The 17,030-nt window shown below is 34.5% G+C and overlaps 1 protein-coding gene and 1 non-coding gene across 6 annotated transcripts in view; both read right to left on the bottom strand.

The window, feature by feature from the left end:
* Positions 1-333: 333 nt before the first annotated feature.
* Positions 334-405, bottom strand: Trnad-guc (transfer RNA aspartic acid (anticodon GUC)). The gene has a single exon. It is a non-coding gene; the product is annotated as a tRNA-Asp (tRNA).
* A 14,316-nt stretch (positions 406-14,721) lies between these two features.
* LOC105338840 (dynein assembly factor with WD repeat domains 1) overlaps positions 14,722-17,030 on the bottom strand; it is a 29,582-nt gene continuing 27,273 nt past the window's right edge. For 4 of the 5 annotated variants that reach the window (XM_066080065.1, XM_034459342.2, XM_034459343.2 and 1 more), the window contains one exon: positions 14,722-15,468. In XM_066080065.1, the coding sequence (XP_065936137.1) occupies positions 15,276-15,468 (193 nt within the window). In that variant the 3' untranslated portion in view covers positions 14,722-15,275. The remainder of the gene's footprint in view (positions 15,469-17,030) is intronic. The other variant, XR_004598795.2, reaches the window with a different exon arrangement.

A 17,030-nucleotide genomic window follows, 5' to 3' on the forward strand; every position in this document is an offset into this window, starting at 1 on the left:
AAACCAATTGTAAATAATAGTATTGCTGGAGAAATTAAATTCCAAGTAGAGAACAAAGGGTGCTATATATAACTAATCAAAAGAAAACAGCAAATGATCACTACACCCCCTCCCCCCCCCCCCCCCCCCCCCCGCCATCCCAATGATAAAATAAAATTATGACTAAAACTTATATATCATATATTAATAAATTCACAGATACATGTATTTTGTTTCAAAGAAATGTTTTTTTCTTTTTTTTTTTAAATAAAAAAAATCGATAATCGATCGAAATGTAAACGACACCCTTGAACACAAAAAGGAGAACCGTAAAAAATATTTAAAAAATTTATTCTCCCCGGCGGGGAATCGAACCCCGGTCTCCCGCGTGACAGGCGGGGATACTTACCACTATACTACCGAGGAGTTAGATTATCACAAACAGAACTGTACTTCATAACTTAAAATGTACTTATAAAGCGAACACGATTTTTCAGTAATTTTACCTAATTTTAAAATTGGAAAACTACAACAATGCATAAAATAAAAATTTGATCTCTATATTTGATACAGAGAAGTCAGACTAATTTTTATAATTATCTGCTTGGACTGATCTTAACACATTTTTTTCTTCACATTAAAGTACTGTATCCTACCCCCCCCCCCCCCCCCCCCACCCCCTATAAGAAAAGAGACAAACAAACTAATAAGAATAATTTACTAATCTAGATGTATCCTTCTGTTTAGTGGCGGACTTGCTCCCTCTGTTATGCCGTCTGTAGAACAAACAAGTGTGTGACTTTCCAGTACATGCTGTATAGGGAAATTACAAATATTTGTCTAAAGTACATGTATAGTCTCTATTAATGACCATGTTACAGGATATTCACGGAGAGAGAGAGAGAGAGAGAGAGAGAGAGAGAGAGAGAGAGAGAGAGAGAGAGAGAGAGAGAGTTTTTATTATTAAAGTTTATCATAAATAAAAGCAACAATTAATGGTATCATGTATATAAACAGAGGATCATACCAAGTGTTGTGATAACAAATATCAATAGATAATTGCATACATGTACTATAACTAATGGATTTATTTACAGAATATACAATAGTTTTAAAATAACTGGAATTTAATGCAAGCATACACTGTAATTGTACATTTGTATTGTACAATGTGATATATTACACACAAAAAATAACATTTTAATAAGCATATACATCACAGTGAATGATGCAACAGTTTGTGTGCTATTGCAGCGTTTTTGAATGGCTAAAGTACACTCTTTATACATACATGTAAAAATATCGCAATATATCCGCTGAAACAGAAAAAACAGCATTTATTGCATATATTCCTATAATTACTAGTCAAAGAAAAAAATGTAATTCTAGTCAAATAATTCTAGCTAAATAGATACGATTTTTAATTTATAAAAAAAAATGGTAGGGGTCCAGACCAGGACAGAAAGCAGATTATAACAAAAATTTATTTATGAGATTCTTTTTGGATTTAATTTTAAGTCAAGGCATACCAGCGTAAGAAAATGAACAAGATAAATCGTAAGGTATGTTAGACAGTTGAAATAGCTTGAATTTCTCTTTGCCTTTAGGTACCCAGGTGCATATCTTATAAAGATATTGTGCGATATTTTCAGTGTACACGCGCGCGCCTTCCCCCGAATTCCTTCTTAGCCCAAGTATCTTAATCAATTAGATATATAAATCGTACAGATATGCAACAAAATATAATAAAAAATAATAAACCATATAAAATAATAGACAACAAACAACCTTTGACGTAGATAAAGCGATGAGGAGAGTCATTGTTTTGTATAAACCACGCGTGTTACAAGGAATCCAATTGTTGTGTGTACACATATGGTACATATGGACTAAAGAGAATCAATACACGTTGCAAGGTCAGTGTCTATACCAAAAGAACTGGTTTCATACCAAGGTCACGTACTGGTACTGTATATAAGGCTCGCCCATTTCTTGGACCAACTAGCCGCCATATTAAATTCGCGGGTATAATATCAAAATGGGTGGGGATTAATCGTTCTTGGTAAAAAAACATGTATCATCTATGAAATTAAGCTTTTTGGATCGTTTTCAATATCTTACAATCTTTATTATACCATAAGCTTTGACATGAAAACTCTTGTATGTAACAAAATCTTTAAAATGAATGACTACGTTATTTACATTTGGACATTTTAATTACATGCCTGTCTATTTCACTCCTTCCCTGTCTTGAAACAGTTAATTTTTTTTTACCTCACATTGTTTTGATATTCCCGAATAAAAAAAAGTTTAACAATATATTTTAGATAAACACGCGGGGAAAGTCCATTTCTCAATCTTAATTACATGTACGTTCAGTCTTATACCGGTATATAAACGATTTATTAATGATAAGCTTATTAAAGGTATACATGTAAATCAATATTGATAAAAAAAAAGGTTGAACTTAAAAAAGGATTCATTGGTCATTAGGATTAAAACCCTAAAGGCCATTGTCTTGTTGAGGAGAGGGGTTTTTAAGAGCATGTGAAATGAATTACACATAGTGTTTTGGTACTGTAGAGCGGAATGCCGAGTTTGTCGTGAAAAATCCTACTTTAAATAGCATCAAAATATATATATATATTGAGTCAAATTTGCAATTTGATGCCCGTATTCTAATACTTTAGGAAACACGCGCACTATTTAAAACAATATAATAGGTCGTGTGGTTTTAAATCACAGTTCTTGTAGAATTCATTGATTCGGAAATCGAAAACAGATCGTTGCGTAAATAAAAAGAACGTTTTTTAAACACGAGCAGGTATTTTTATCTTCAGTAAAGGTACATGAAGCAATACATACATGAATAAAATGTAATGGTTTTGAAATAGAAGAAAAAAGAAATCAACAAGCTTATATAAACAATTTATAAAGAAGTATCTCTAGATAATCGATCAAATGACGTACATAAAATGAAATTATTTTAGTGCTTGCTGAAAATAATAAATTGTAAAATGCGTGTTAATGATATAGTGATATCTGACGTTCCGTTATGTGACATGTGTGAAATCTGGGTGACCTAAAACTATTAAAACTATTATTAAGAAAACATATTTTCAAAACTGTAATATCTATATAAATATATATCCTTCTAAATGAAGTAAAATTACACCCACGTGTTTAAAAAACGTCTATAAATAGTTTGATTGACTTGGGGTCCTTTGTGTTGCATGGGGCTTAGGTTCACCAGCCCTTGACACGTAACGATAGCGAGCTACAGTAATAGGTAATGTATAGGTACACGAGGACTTACTATAACTTGTATTTCATCACAAGTAGGTCATCTACACGATAATTCACATCTCATTATTCATATGCCCTCTCTTTTATGTAAAATGTATATATATACATGTATATAGGAAAAAATAATCTGCTTCTGCTATTTTTCCTACCGGTATCATCGTAAAGTGTACACGTATTGAGTAGTAGAGCAGAAAAATTCGATTACATTTGAACATCTCAAAAAACATTATTGCATAAGGGTGCAGGTATTGCTTATACAAGTATCCAAAACAGAAAAAAATCAATCCGGAGAGGTTATACAAGCCGCATAACTCACGGGTGACCAGTTTGTTACATAAAATGTCAATGTTTACCGGTTCATCTACAGTAATTACCTTTAAAGAATTTTTACAAGTAAAAGACAACAAGATGAACAGTGCTTCCTTCTTTTCTTCGAAATAATATTGTGCTTTAATTTTCTTGTTGTAAATAACATGGTGTAAGTAAGTCAATTTTATTTCATGTTGAATGAATCTTCTTAAGTTGGTACTCATTAATAAAAATCTGAAGATTGCTTTAAAAAATCTTTTGTTTTGATTTTAAAAACAATCTGATTTTTTGTTAAGGACATTACAGTACACACACAATCTCTCTCTCTCTCTCTCTCTCTCTCTCTCTCTCTCTCTCTCTCTCTCTCTCTCTCTCTCTCTCTCTCTCTCTCTCTCTCTCTGTGTTTGGGGGGGGGGGGCTGGCTGGCAAAGAGATGAGTCAGTTTGACAATTAAACGTGAGCCAAAAACTTTCAAAAAATGCATAACAAAGTAAATATTTGATGTCAACACCTGTACATGTCCAGGCATTTCGACATTCACTCGTTTCATTAAAATAAGACTCCACATATGCATGATTTGTAGCTAATGACGATCTTCAATTAAACATCTGATATGTCATGACCTTAAAACTACAACAAATGTAGATTGAGTTGTTCTTTTTTTAAACAGCGATAAATACGTAGATTGGTACATTCACGTACATATGAGTTTTCTAAGGTAGTGTAAAATTATCATCTGTTTTTGCAGTGTCAATTGTTTACTAAAATAATTGTTTTATACTTTTCTCTGAATCCATACGGCTACATAACTATAGTTTGAGCTGCTTTTTTAAATTCGTTGTCCAAAAGTTGCGGTAAAAATTTATTCCGAAAATAAATTTGACTTTTAAAGGAGAAAAAAATGTCAGCATTTTGTGGCCCATAGTAGCTCGCAATGCGAAAAACATGTGTCTCGACACAAGAACAGCGGAGATATTGCAACCGTTCGCATGCACCTCCCCATTAATTCAGACACCGGTATCAATATTGTTACAGTGCACTCATGTTATAGTATTTATATTCTGGATTTCACTGCGCAGTTGCCAGGTTATGTCAGTATACGGAGTAAGGGGACTTGATCGAACTATCTACTTCCATCTAAATTTGAAGACAGATCGCATCGACAAAAAATGGTTTCCAGCAAGGCAGATGTGACTTTGATTTCTATTTATAGGATATAATTTACCACTAGTATGTATTTGTATGTTGTATTCAGCTCTTAGCAAGGTCAACTACTTAACAGTGTCATTCTTTTGGTTTATACATCTTGACAGGCCAAAAAAGAAAAAGAAAAGAAAACATGCAGTACGAAAACACTTTGACCAAATTTTGACCGGGGGGGGGGGGGGGGGGGGGGGGGCAGTTGTCTTGTATCTTTGAAATGATCTGTAAATCAAGAATTATTTTTATAACTAAAACCTGGGGTGGGGTCAGTTTATTAAGAATATTTGAATATTTTTCAATTTTTTTTACGTGTACAAATAACAAAAAGGTACGGTTGACGTTTAAAAAAAAAGGAGGGGAGGGGCATCCCGACAACGCTACTTGTATGTACATGCTTGTCTATATTGACGTATTCTTTAATCTAAAGTATATTTGACATTCAATTTTAAAATCTCTTACATTAAGAGGAATATGGACACAACAAGTGACCAGTTCACGGTTCTTCCGGAAATAAGTTCCCACTGGACTCTATAGAAGTGAGCAGCTTATTACCGCGTTTCCTTTTGAACTTCACACGTTTTCAATGAAGCCCTTGACTGGAGTGGCGAAGTCATTTTACAGCTTGTAGATATTCCAAAAATAAAGCAAAATAAACAGAATGAAACTCATCCCATTCAGGGGTAAGATTTGCAACTTTAAAAAAAGTGCTTGAAACCCTTCTTCAAGGGTCATTTTTCGGTCAATTACGATTACAAATACAATGCATTTATAAGTACTGTTCAGTCCGGTAGTAAGTGACAATACCTCCTTCATATTTAATTCCATCTACATTATTATAAAAATTTGCAATTGGATGTTTTAGATTTACATGCTAAAATGTTCCTATTTGGAAAAAAACATGAAACATGTGTCAGAAAAGGCACGTGGGTGTTAATCAAGTATGCAACATCCTTGAATTTCCTCCCACGTTACACTGCGATACAACCGTCGCGTTTATCGATGCATCAACATATGTTCGTCAAGTTTTCATTGGCGTGCAGTTTAATTCAATATAACCAATGATAAAAACTTTGCAATATTACACTAGTGCAATGAAAGTGTTTATAATAAAAGTTCTACACAAAACGAATTTGTACATGATAGATTTACTTGTGTATGAAGCCCGAAAATGTTGTATATAATATTTCGAAATAAGGTTCCGTGATTCTTGCCACGACACCCCCCTGATAATGTCCCTGGTGCGATACCTCTGTACTTCTGACAAAGGCCATCCAGTACAGTTAGATAGGTACATCAGGATCAGTCCGTCAATATCTCTGCCAAAGCCACATGGTACGACGCATGCGCGGCAAATATGTGGTAATTTCTATAAAAAGTAATGATCTTCTTGGGTAATTAAAACATTTTTTTCGAATTAAAAAAAAATCCAATGAGTACAATCAACAATAAAAATGATTTGCATGTAGATTAATTTTAAAACCCCGGACCTTATCAATCATTGGGAGCAACTCTATTGGCGGCCGGAGAGTGTAACGGACTAACACAGTCTCTATCTAAAGTACCGGAGAGAGAGGGGTGAACCATAAAATTAAAACACAATTGACAAAGCGAACAAGCCCCAAACTTAATTTAGACGACTTATTTTTTGGTGAACCACTGTGATTGACAAAATAGGAATTAAAAAATGACAACCAATCATACAGGGCATTATTTATTTAGATACCTAGGGTGTAGTTGTGAGTTTGACAAGTAAAAATAATATGGAAAACTATATACGCATATCCAGCGATCAGGGAATTTGTCATATTTACCGAATGACTTATCAATGATTTATAAATATGGCATAGTTGTACTTAGTTGATTAATGTTGAGAAATATAGGTTTTTAACATAATTTTGATGTTTTTGTTTCCAGCGTGCCTCCCTTTAATATGAATGTAACAGGCACAGGTAGCCATGCGGTTTGCTCTATCTAAGTTATTTCATTAATTTATGCATTATTAATGCTCTAAGTTGTGAAATATTTCAGATGATTTACACTGTAGTAAAACTTTTCAAGATAGACCCTTTGTTGATGAATGACTTGTGACTGGTGCACATCGGAAGATCGCGCGCGCCTGTGACGTCACGAGGTTAATGCATGCTGACATAATTTTCGAACACCACGACCCAGGTACTGGAAACCAAAAAATTAACAAATTATTCTAATATAAAATAGATTAGCAAGAAAAATAAAATCTATCAAAATGGATGGACAGATCACGACGACATTGACACACAAAACAAAATAGTCCCAACTAATATCGGTTATCAAATACTGATCTAACTTCTGTTTTGCTTTTGTTATCAATAAGCCGAGCCAAGGACAGACTAGATCCAGCATAAGTAACACTGAGATAGTCCCACTAATGTAAATATACCTGGTAATTACAACGAGATTCCTCTCTTCACTCGCCGTGCGCCGTGTCTGCACATGTCAACGTTGACAGTTTTATCCGTCAGACTTACATTTTTTAAACCCCTTGTCAGAATAATTAGTCACAAATAAAGTTTGTCCTTGTTCAGAAGAGTTTAATTACTTCGCTTTATTTTTTACATACTTTTGTTATTTAATAGAAGGAGTTTAATTACTGGGTTGTCATTGAAATCGTTGAACGAGGGTAAAATCAATTTTTTTTAAAGGACTTGACTGAATTTTTTCGCGTGGTGTGTAAAGACACTTTATCTGTGTGTCAATATTGAGATCAAGGTGAGACCCAAACTCGGAACGAAAAGTCCTCGCCACGGTCCCTGACAAGGTTAACCCTCAATAAGCTGACACACGTCCGACAAAGACTTCCATATATAGACATGGCACCAGGCCGTGAACGTTTGGATTATATAATGGTTACTATGTAGCGAGGATACAGATTATCACACTGTCAAATGTATATCATCAAAATAAATGAAACCATCCTAGATTATCATGGGTTTTGGTTCTTTTAAATAAAAAAAAAATAAGTAGCTATTGATAAGTAGATTATATTGCAACACAATCACAAATCCAGTAGACAAAATGTTTTGGGACACATTGATAAAATAAACCGCACTATCAAACTGTTGTTTATCCCTATTATTTTTTACTAAACTGGGTTAACGTGGGGAAACAAACGTAGGATAGATTAAGGCAGATTTAGAGTTTATGAAAGTACATCTCACTTCGTGATCGAGTGTCAGGCTAGGCAAAGAACAGGACATACACACACTGTACTGGATGACTGGAGGATGTGACGTCATTGACAACAATTTCTATTGACAAATTATCTATCAATGTTGGTATCGGTATCTTAAGTTTAAAACGTACCGAAAGAAAAAAGAATAAAATCGGTGGAAACACTTGTTTGGTTGTCGTTGAAATAGACTCAAGACCCCAATAACACTCACACAGCTTTTTCTGTAGAGAGATATCATTGAGCATTTTCTCGGTGACCTTGGCGCATTTCCATTGACGTAAACGCGCGCAAACAGAGATTCACGATGCACCATTCTTAAGATAGCTCGGTTGGCAAAACAAATCGAGCCTTGCCTACAGTCAAGTATATTTAGTTCGGAATTGCGTGAGAGATCTTTAGAAGAAACACCTTAATTTTTAATTTTTTTATTGTCTTGTCTTTAATAACATTCTGTTCCTTAATTGGGATTGTGCCAAGAATAATTTGCCTCGTGTTCTACAATAATCAGAATATCGGATCTTCGGAGGAAAAGTTGGTTAATATTATGTTTATCTAGAAAACATCAAAACACGGGATGGGTTGAGATCCATAATATTAACGACCTTCGATCAATCGGAATTCTTTCAATTAATATCCTAAACCATGCATTCATTTACAGTGACACCAACATTCCTAATTATTTTTCATTATATTTGATGGTGTAATTTAGGAAGGAGGATTTCTAATAAAAGCCCATTAATCATGAAACTAAAGATAGAATTCGCATCTGGGATAAAAAAGAAACTAGTTTGAGTGATGACAGAATGGCGCTGAAATAAGTCAGCATGAAGGTTATACCTCGCGTGCTTAATTTGGGCGTTTTTAAACAAAGTATCTGGCAATGTTTTAGGTTACATCAGTACAATCCTGACAAATGAGTAACATCAGACCATACTCTGTAACAAAGACCTTCCTTCTGCGCTATGCGTCTGGTCCAAACAACAACAACAACAACAACAACAAAAAACCACCAAAAACACTAATTTTTCCTTTTAATCTGCGTAGTGCCTCCGCCGCGTACTATCGAAAACAAACATTTGACGAGCCTACATTCATTTATCACTGTGTCGTATATACATAGAATTTTTGATCAAACGCAATTATAACCGATTTTTGAATAATGCATGACATGCTAATTGCGGAGCAGGAAAAAGAGACACAACTCGTTCAAGGTCACCTAATATAAATCGACTCCATCCAGCTCATGAATTTTAAAATGTTTCATAAAAAGCAGTCTACTCTTTGTAAATATATATATACATATAGCTATGGTTTCTCTTAACAAATTCAAATTGATTTTGATTGTAAAAAAATTAATCCATAACTAAACACTATTAGACTTAAAAAAAACCCAATAAATATTGAAATATGTACATCCTTTGTTTCCGCATAGTTTCAGTTTGGCTATATTTACTGCTGTGTTGATAATCAATTTCCATTTCGGAGAAAGCTAAAAGTATAGTAGCTAATCCCTCTATGATCGTGGATGGTGCAGAGCTATTGCACGTTTCCCTCGACGTTTCGACTGTAAGATATGCCATATCTTTTTCTGGCTGGTTACAATTTTTTAGCGGATGGATTGGTATCGAGACAAAAGTTATGCCAATCAAAACAAGGTCAAATTTCCAGGGAAGGACACATCTGACGCACTAGTTGACCTTAATCATGAATCTCGTTTCAATTTACAGAAAAGCCGATTCTTTGGACCTGAAAAAATATGTCTAATGTCTACTTGTCATGGAATGTCGGTGCAGACTCCGGCTACAAGAACTTCCAGTACAGCAAGGTTGAAGAGAACAGACGCAAACTTCAAATGAAATGTAAGAAAACGTTAAATTAGCTACAAACGGCTTCAGAAGCAGAAAAAATCACGCATACATTAACACATTTAAATCTTTATCACCCCTCAACATCACGCTCCCTGTTTTATCCTCAGCGATTGTGAAAAAATAAATATTTTTAGAATCAAAATGCGTAGGATTTAAAGATGGAAGAGCTAACAAAGTAGTTTCTTCTATATGGTACCTATTTATATCCTTAAATAAAAATAAACAGACAAACAAAAAAAAGCTTATTGGCGTTTGACCCACGATGTTTCCTATTCTATTTTTTCTCTTAGAAAGCAGAGAACGGCCAGTATTCCTGATCCAACAAGTGCTACAGAAATTTGATCTCTGCTAAACCAGCGGTGTCACACCCTGCTTACCGACTTATCGGGTGTAGTTTAGATACTAGAATATAGAAACAAAATGTGTTGTTGGAAGACATTTTCGCATTATGGCGTTTATAAGCCTTCATTTATCATGCATAATTTATTTAAATTATATAGCAAAATATCAACCAAAATATCTACACTAACCCAGCTAAAAAAAAATTGTCGCATTATTTAAACGTACAAGTAGCACAAAGAGAGAATCCTGATTTAGAAATCTGTAGAGTCGGTGCTGTCCTCTGAGACAAGCGTCAGAAGTTTTATTAAAAGAGAAGAGAGGCCCGGTACAAGTCAAAACGTCTTCCGAGTTCAGATCACAGTGGGCCCTTAAATCGATCACCCGCTGAGATTCTTTCGATAAATACACTTAAATAAATTAAGTTATCAAAATTATTATTTCTGTTCAACTGCATCTTTCTCCAAAAGACTTTGTAAAGGATAAAAGTGTGATGTTTCTAATGTTTTGATGGGCAAAAAAAAAAAAGCAGACTGAAAAATCTCACGGAGCGCGCCAACTATCGACTAGAAATGGGAGGGAGAAAGAAAAAATCCAAGGCCAGAACATGAAGAGGCTGTGCTTAACTAGGTTACCGCATGCCGATCAAGAGATATTTCAAAATCACCCACCGAATTAAAGTCTGGTGTTTTTATTTGTGCGCTTTTTTAAAATAAACTAATACACAACTTATATATATATATATATATATATTTATGACGAGACTAGGATAGCCTTTTTGCAGGGAAGGAATATCTATATATAGGGTTAGCTTTATTCCCTTCCCTTTCATCGAGGAAATCATCTGTAAATAAAATTGATATTCTGTCTCTATTTTATCTCTATAAACACTAAGAAATATGATTTTTCAATGCTATTTAAGTAACACCTTTGAATTGCAATTTAGCTGAAATACAGCGTTTGATATGTACATGTACATGAACAGCGCTGACTGTGCGTGAGCTATTCCTCTTCCAAGATGACATGCGAAAGTCCAAGTGTGTAATGAAAATTAATCAAAATGTCAAGTAATGTTCCTTATAAATATTAAAGTTACGAGATAAATCGCTGCTGTGAGGAGATATAAATATACAACCTCATTTCTATAAAGAGTATAGTATACATATATAAAGCCAAAATTTCTACATAAATATATCTGTAGTCATTGGATACGCATCAAGAACAATGAGAAGTATCTATTTTAGACATTTAATTAAGATCAAAATCTGGGAGTCTTAAAGGCCCTGTCGTCTGCAGCCGAACGAATAACGGGATTGACGTCATCACAGACCTCGGAAAAATACACATCGGACGGAAATAGACACAGATTTCAATAAAACAAAGTATGGCGGTGGTATTGATTAAGATTCAAATGGTTTTCGAGATGAAAAGATACCGTTAGAGAAACATACAGAGAAAACAGCCTTTTCAGTTCATTAGTGACTGTCATTTATATCAATCAAGAATTAAGACTGATTGGCGTTATTTTTAATTCACCATTGAACTTGCAGAACCAAACTGCATCTCGCCTCGTTAACCTATGTGTCAGTTCTTAAGGTTCCCCGGCAGAAATACATCTAAGCGTCACCCGGAAACAAGCTCCTAAGATGTGGGCCCGAACATCACTTCTTGAATTGTCGTGAATTTTTACCGCACGTACTTCATCGTTAATTTCTTGCAGCTCCAGGGGATCGATCGTCCTTAATATAATTTCTGTGTTCGTGTTATATAATTAGAATCTGCAGCAAACTCTGCAGACACACTCCTTGCTTATAAAATCGGCCAACGCCATCAGGAATATTTGTAACAATTGTACAGTAAATTTGTTATTGTATCGATGAATGGGTTATCGGCCATCGTCTCAAACATAGCATATTATTCAAGATATTATGATAATAGATATGTATACTTATATAACGAAAAAAGGGGACCGACTCGTAAAAAACATCGTTCACACATGACTTATTTCAACATACGATAGTACTACCTACAACAAAAATGTTATTTTAAAACTATTTTGATGAATATATAACATAAATATCTTCTCTGGGTAAAGAAGATGGGTGGATAAGGCGTGTAAAATGCCCACACAAGAATGGACAAGATACTGAAAAACAAAAATTTAAACTAATCTGATTAATTTTCAAAGGTTATTCAAAACAATATATATTTAACATATCATTGATTTGTAACCATTAAATATGATCAATACTCAAGATATGTTTATTCAAACTGGCGTATATGTATCAAAACCTCCAAATTGTGCCATTTTTTAGAACTTCAATGCCTTTTCTTTTATAGAGTGGGTCTATGCTCCATATTTTTCTCATTGTCAAAATAAGGTATAATGGAAGTTAAACCAATTTCAATCAATAAAAAAGTGGAGAGATGACCCACTATACATTAAAAATATCATTTTGTATCTCGACAATTGAAAGTTTTAAAAAATAATACAAGTCCGTAAATTCGTGGCCAAAGTCGTATGTAGCATTTAAATAGCGCAATTTGTTGCGACTGAAATGGCTCCGTGGTTAATTATAAAGCACCAGACATTAGGTCTCCTTATACCACAAGGCTTTTTATGTTGTGGGTTCGATACCACCAAAACATATGGTAATATTTTTTTTTATCTTACCTTTTGAAAAATATATTCAAAAGTGAATATAGTTAGATATTGTACTTTTGCAAACTTGTATTATAATATATTTGAATGGAAAAAAATAAATTCAAAATTGTATTTCACGACTAAACCGAATGGGCATTTGCGCTATCTTATACCCCCATCTTCAAATTTATTATAATCATTAAAAATTATAGCACTGACCCCCCCCCCCCAAAAAAAAAAAACCCCAAAAAAACATGAAATATAGATTGGATTTAAAGCTGAAAAAAACTGGGTGACATCAAGGAAAAAATGAATTAATTAAAAATTGAAAATTGCGTGGTGCTAAACAATCCAATATATATTTAAGTTATTTCATATTGGTTTAAGTACAATAAAGTCTTTTATTAAGTCTATTTCAGAAAATGCTTCACAGCGATGTATTTGATATACATGTACCTGCATACAAGATCAGTCCCTCTGTATTTATAAACGGGTGTATATAATAATAAAAAAAGAATCTGCGATTGTATCCTTCAGTACTCTGATTTTTCAAGTGAATGGCAATGGCGTACGTGCTAATTTAAGGCAAATCATCCCCTCGGTTGATTTTCCGGAAATACTGAAGATGAATTACTATAGCATAGAGTTCCCATTCTTACATTTCTGTAGTTAGCTTTAATGATATAGGTGTTCCTTCGTCTTGATTTATCATTAATTTCACACAGAATGAATGATTAATACCTGTCGTAATTGGAATGAAATTAGCGAAGGTCATCTTCTAGAACTAGGTCAGGGAGGAGAGAGAGAGAGAGAGAGAGAGAGAGAGAGAGAGAGAGAGAGAGAGAGAGAGAGAGAGAATTATTGTTATACAATGATTCTGTTCTGTACTTTTAATCTTTTTAATAAATTCTATACACATGTACATATAATTTTAACAGGCCTTGAATAGTGACAGATTTCAGAAATCCGCGTAGTTAAAAATACATCAAGATCAAGATGACATGGGCTTTAGAGACCTCTGATAATTAATCTTACAACAATAAATAACACAGAACCAAGTCGTGCCGTTCCGGACGTCTTAAACAGCTATTTAAACTGGTGTTCTCTTTGCATGCTAATTAACTGAAAGTTTTAAGAGCTGCACTTTTATCGTCAACAACAAACCGTTTGTATTTCGTCAGAATTCAGCTAAAGACCAAACTTCGTTACCTTCGGCTGCCCGATAGTGTTGATTAGATGTACTCTATGAAATCAATAAAACTCACTTTTTTGATTTTTTGAAGAACAAATCCAAAGAGCGTACCTTTCAACTTTCAAGTACACCTTTTATAAACGAATTAAAATATCTTGAAACCTGATGAGTTTTCTGTCGTGAATATAATTAAGATTTACCTTGGTAATAAGACACTTCCTATTATTCAACTATGCGGCCCGCCGATCAGAATTTATTCATAGATTACATATGAATGAAACATTCAGCACCATTGACGATTTCCTCCCTAAATCTTATAATCTATTTGACCTTACATACCCCCACCAACTTTACTACCCTTGGGCACCTATTTCTTATCTCATTTTTTTTTATTCATCAGAGCTTGGCCTTCGGTGAAAGCACCTGTACCACGTAGCACACAGTTTATCTTTATAATAATGGATCTTTTTCCTTTCAAGTTTCGTCAATTTAAATTTTCTGCGTGTTACAAGATAATTGCGTTTTAAATGCAGTCCAGGGACCTGCACCGTCTCGAGATTTTTCAGCATAGAGGACACACTTCGGACGTAATACGTCCTTGCAACAGTAACAGACGGTATTAGCGTCATAATGCAATGATGGAAAAAATATTGATCAATACCTTGTTTGATTCAATGTTTTTTTATTAACGGACTTATGCACGCTGAGCACGTGTCTATATCATGTAACAAACACAATGACAGTGCAGGCAGAGGGTCAAAAAGTACGATGCACGATGAACAATCGCTTCCGGCCTCCCCCAACAAAGTTGGAAATACAAAGTAATTTGCAAATATGAAATCTGTATAACCATCCAGTCAGCATACATTTTCTACCGAATTAACAAGATTATACATATATTTTCTGGATCCGAGGATTTTCATAAAGAATAAATAAACGGACAACAGAAACATGCAGTAGTCTTAAAGCATTCATATGCTGAAATTATATCAGTAATAGTCTTCTTCAACTAACGTTACCAGAAACAATACCAAGAAAATACTGATACAAAAATCTGAATGATGGACCATTGGTGATTAATGTCATTCCTGTAACAGAAATAGAGTCCTTCTGTCCGCAAAATGACAAATTGGTCTCTATTTAAAGTCATTCGACTCTTTGCAGATGATGTAGTCTAAGTCTGAGCAAACATCTGCTTCCCAGTCCTACTCATTAGTAGGCTGCCTACACCACGACACACCAAGACTTCCAGCTTGGACTTGGTGCACCAGGTTCGTCATCAATAAGGTCATCCGATTCCAATTCCGATTCCGATTCGCTACTTTCAAGGTCGGACTCGACATCCGAATGCCGTGGCGATTTGGTAAGCCCCAAATAATACGACGGCTTAACCCGCCTGGCGTCGGGGCGGATATACCTAGAACATAAAAAAGATATCAACTCGATGGAATACAAGTCTGTGATAATGTGTAATCATTACATCTAAAGACAATCCTCCACCCCTAAAAAAGGAAGTGGTACCATTTATTGAATCCAAATCAAGATAAGGTACATTCACAGCTTATGAAAACGACTGATCTACATGTGCATAAAAGTAAGAGACATCAATTAACTTAAATACTGAGTACGGACGGATGTTGACCGAGTTACCATGGTAACAGAAGTTGTCGACTTGTTTGTGTGATATACGTAGAAGAGAGTCTGTGCTTTGTCATGTTTGTGTCGGAAAATAGGATTTTGTCCCCAGTGCATTGTTGAGTCACCTCAATTCTAGAAAGTCGGTGACAATTTTTTTTATTGATTCATGAAATTAAATTTTCCCACAGAAATTTTATAAAACTAAGGATTTCTTTGAATCTTTCGAAAGGAATTTTGATATGTATCTACACGTTATTGTAAAAGTCTTAACAAAATTGTATAGACTCGTCAATAGACTACTTAGAACTATTTCAACAAGACCTTGGACTTTCGGTATGACGAGCTATTTTTTGCATCATACCAAGTTAATAATGACACTGGTTTCAAGTGAAATATACATAGAATGCGTACTTTTAGCTCAAAAGACAGCCAAATCGTGTTGATTTCAAAGAGCCATGGCTGAGTGGCCAGTAATGAAATAGACAGGGCGACGTTACAATGCAGTTTAACGCAACTACTCAAAGTCCAAGCTCTTGTTAAAATGGTTCCGCAACTACTAACAACTTCTGAACAGTTACTCTGAGGTTAGGGTTAAAGGGGTTACTAATGGGACATACCAATATTTTTTCAGCGGTGGATGGATTTTTAATCATAGACGATTAAAATTATAAAAAAGAACCTTCAATTGATACAAAGAAGGTTTTTATGTAACGTAAATTTTAAATGACACAAAACGTAAGCATTTGACTCCATAGTTTTGGGTTTTGTCACTTGGTTTTGGCAATGATTTTTGAAAATCGTCAGCTAAACTTATTTTCTTTTCTCAAACAAACGTCTTAGATTTTTACATGTAGGACAATTAACAGCAGAAATGTCAACTCTGACGCAAAAGCTTATCAATAGGTTAATACAGTAATTGCTATAAGTGTAAATAATATGTTTTTCTACATCATTCCACCTAAATTCTGGACATCGCGACTGGTCATCAGTGGAAGAGGCATCTTGTTACACTAGGAGCCAGTGGAAACAAACGATTGATTCCACCGACAAGTGTCGAGTTGCAACAATATACGTACACGGCTGGCGAGTACAAATATTGGACAGACATTGTCTCTTATTGAGAACATCTCCAAGCCACGTGGGGAAACATGCTAACAACCTTTTCCCCAGATTTGTATTCGATATAAAGGTTATGAGCACGGGTAGATGTCAACCAGATGCCAATTCAGTTTTCTTAAGTTTGTTAAGGTCAAAAAATCTTCATTGGTACATGTATACCCTTTTAAAGTATATATCATATTTTCCACCTTATAAATTCTGTACTTACTGCAACCCGGTAAA

Source organism: Magallana gigas, chromosome 3, assembly GCF_963853765.1.
Source record: "Magallana gigas chromosome 3, xbMagGiga1.1, whole genome shotgun sequence".
NCBI lineage: Eukaryota > Metazoa > Mollusca > Bivalvia > Ostreida > Ostreidae > Magallana > Magallana gigas.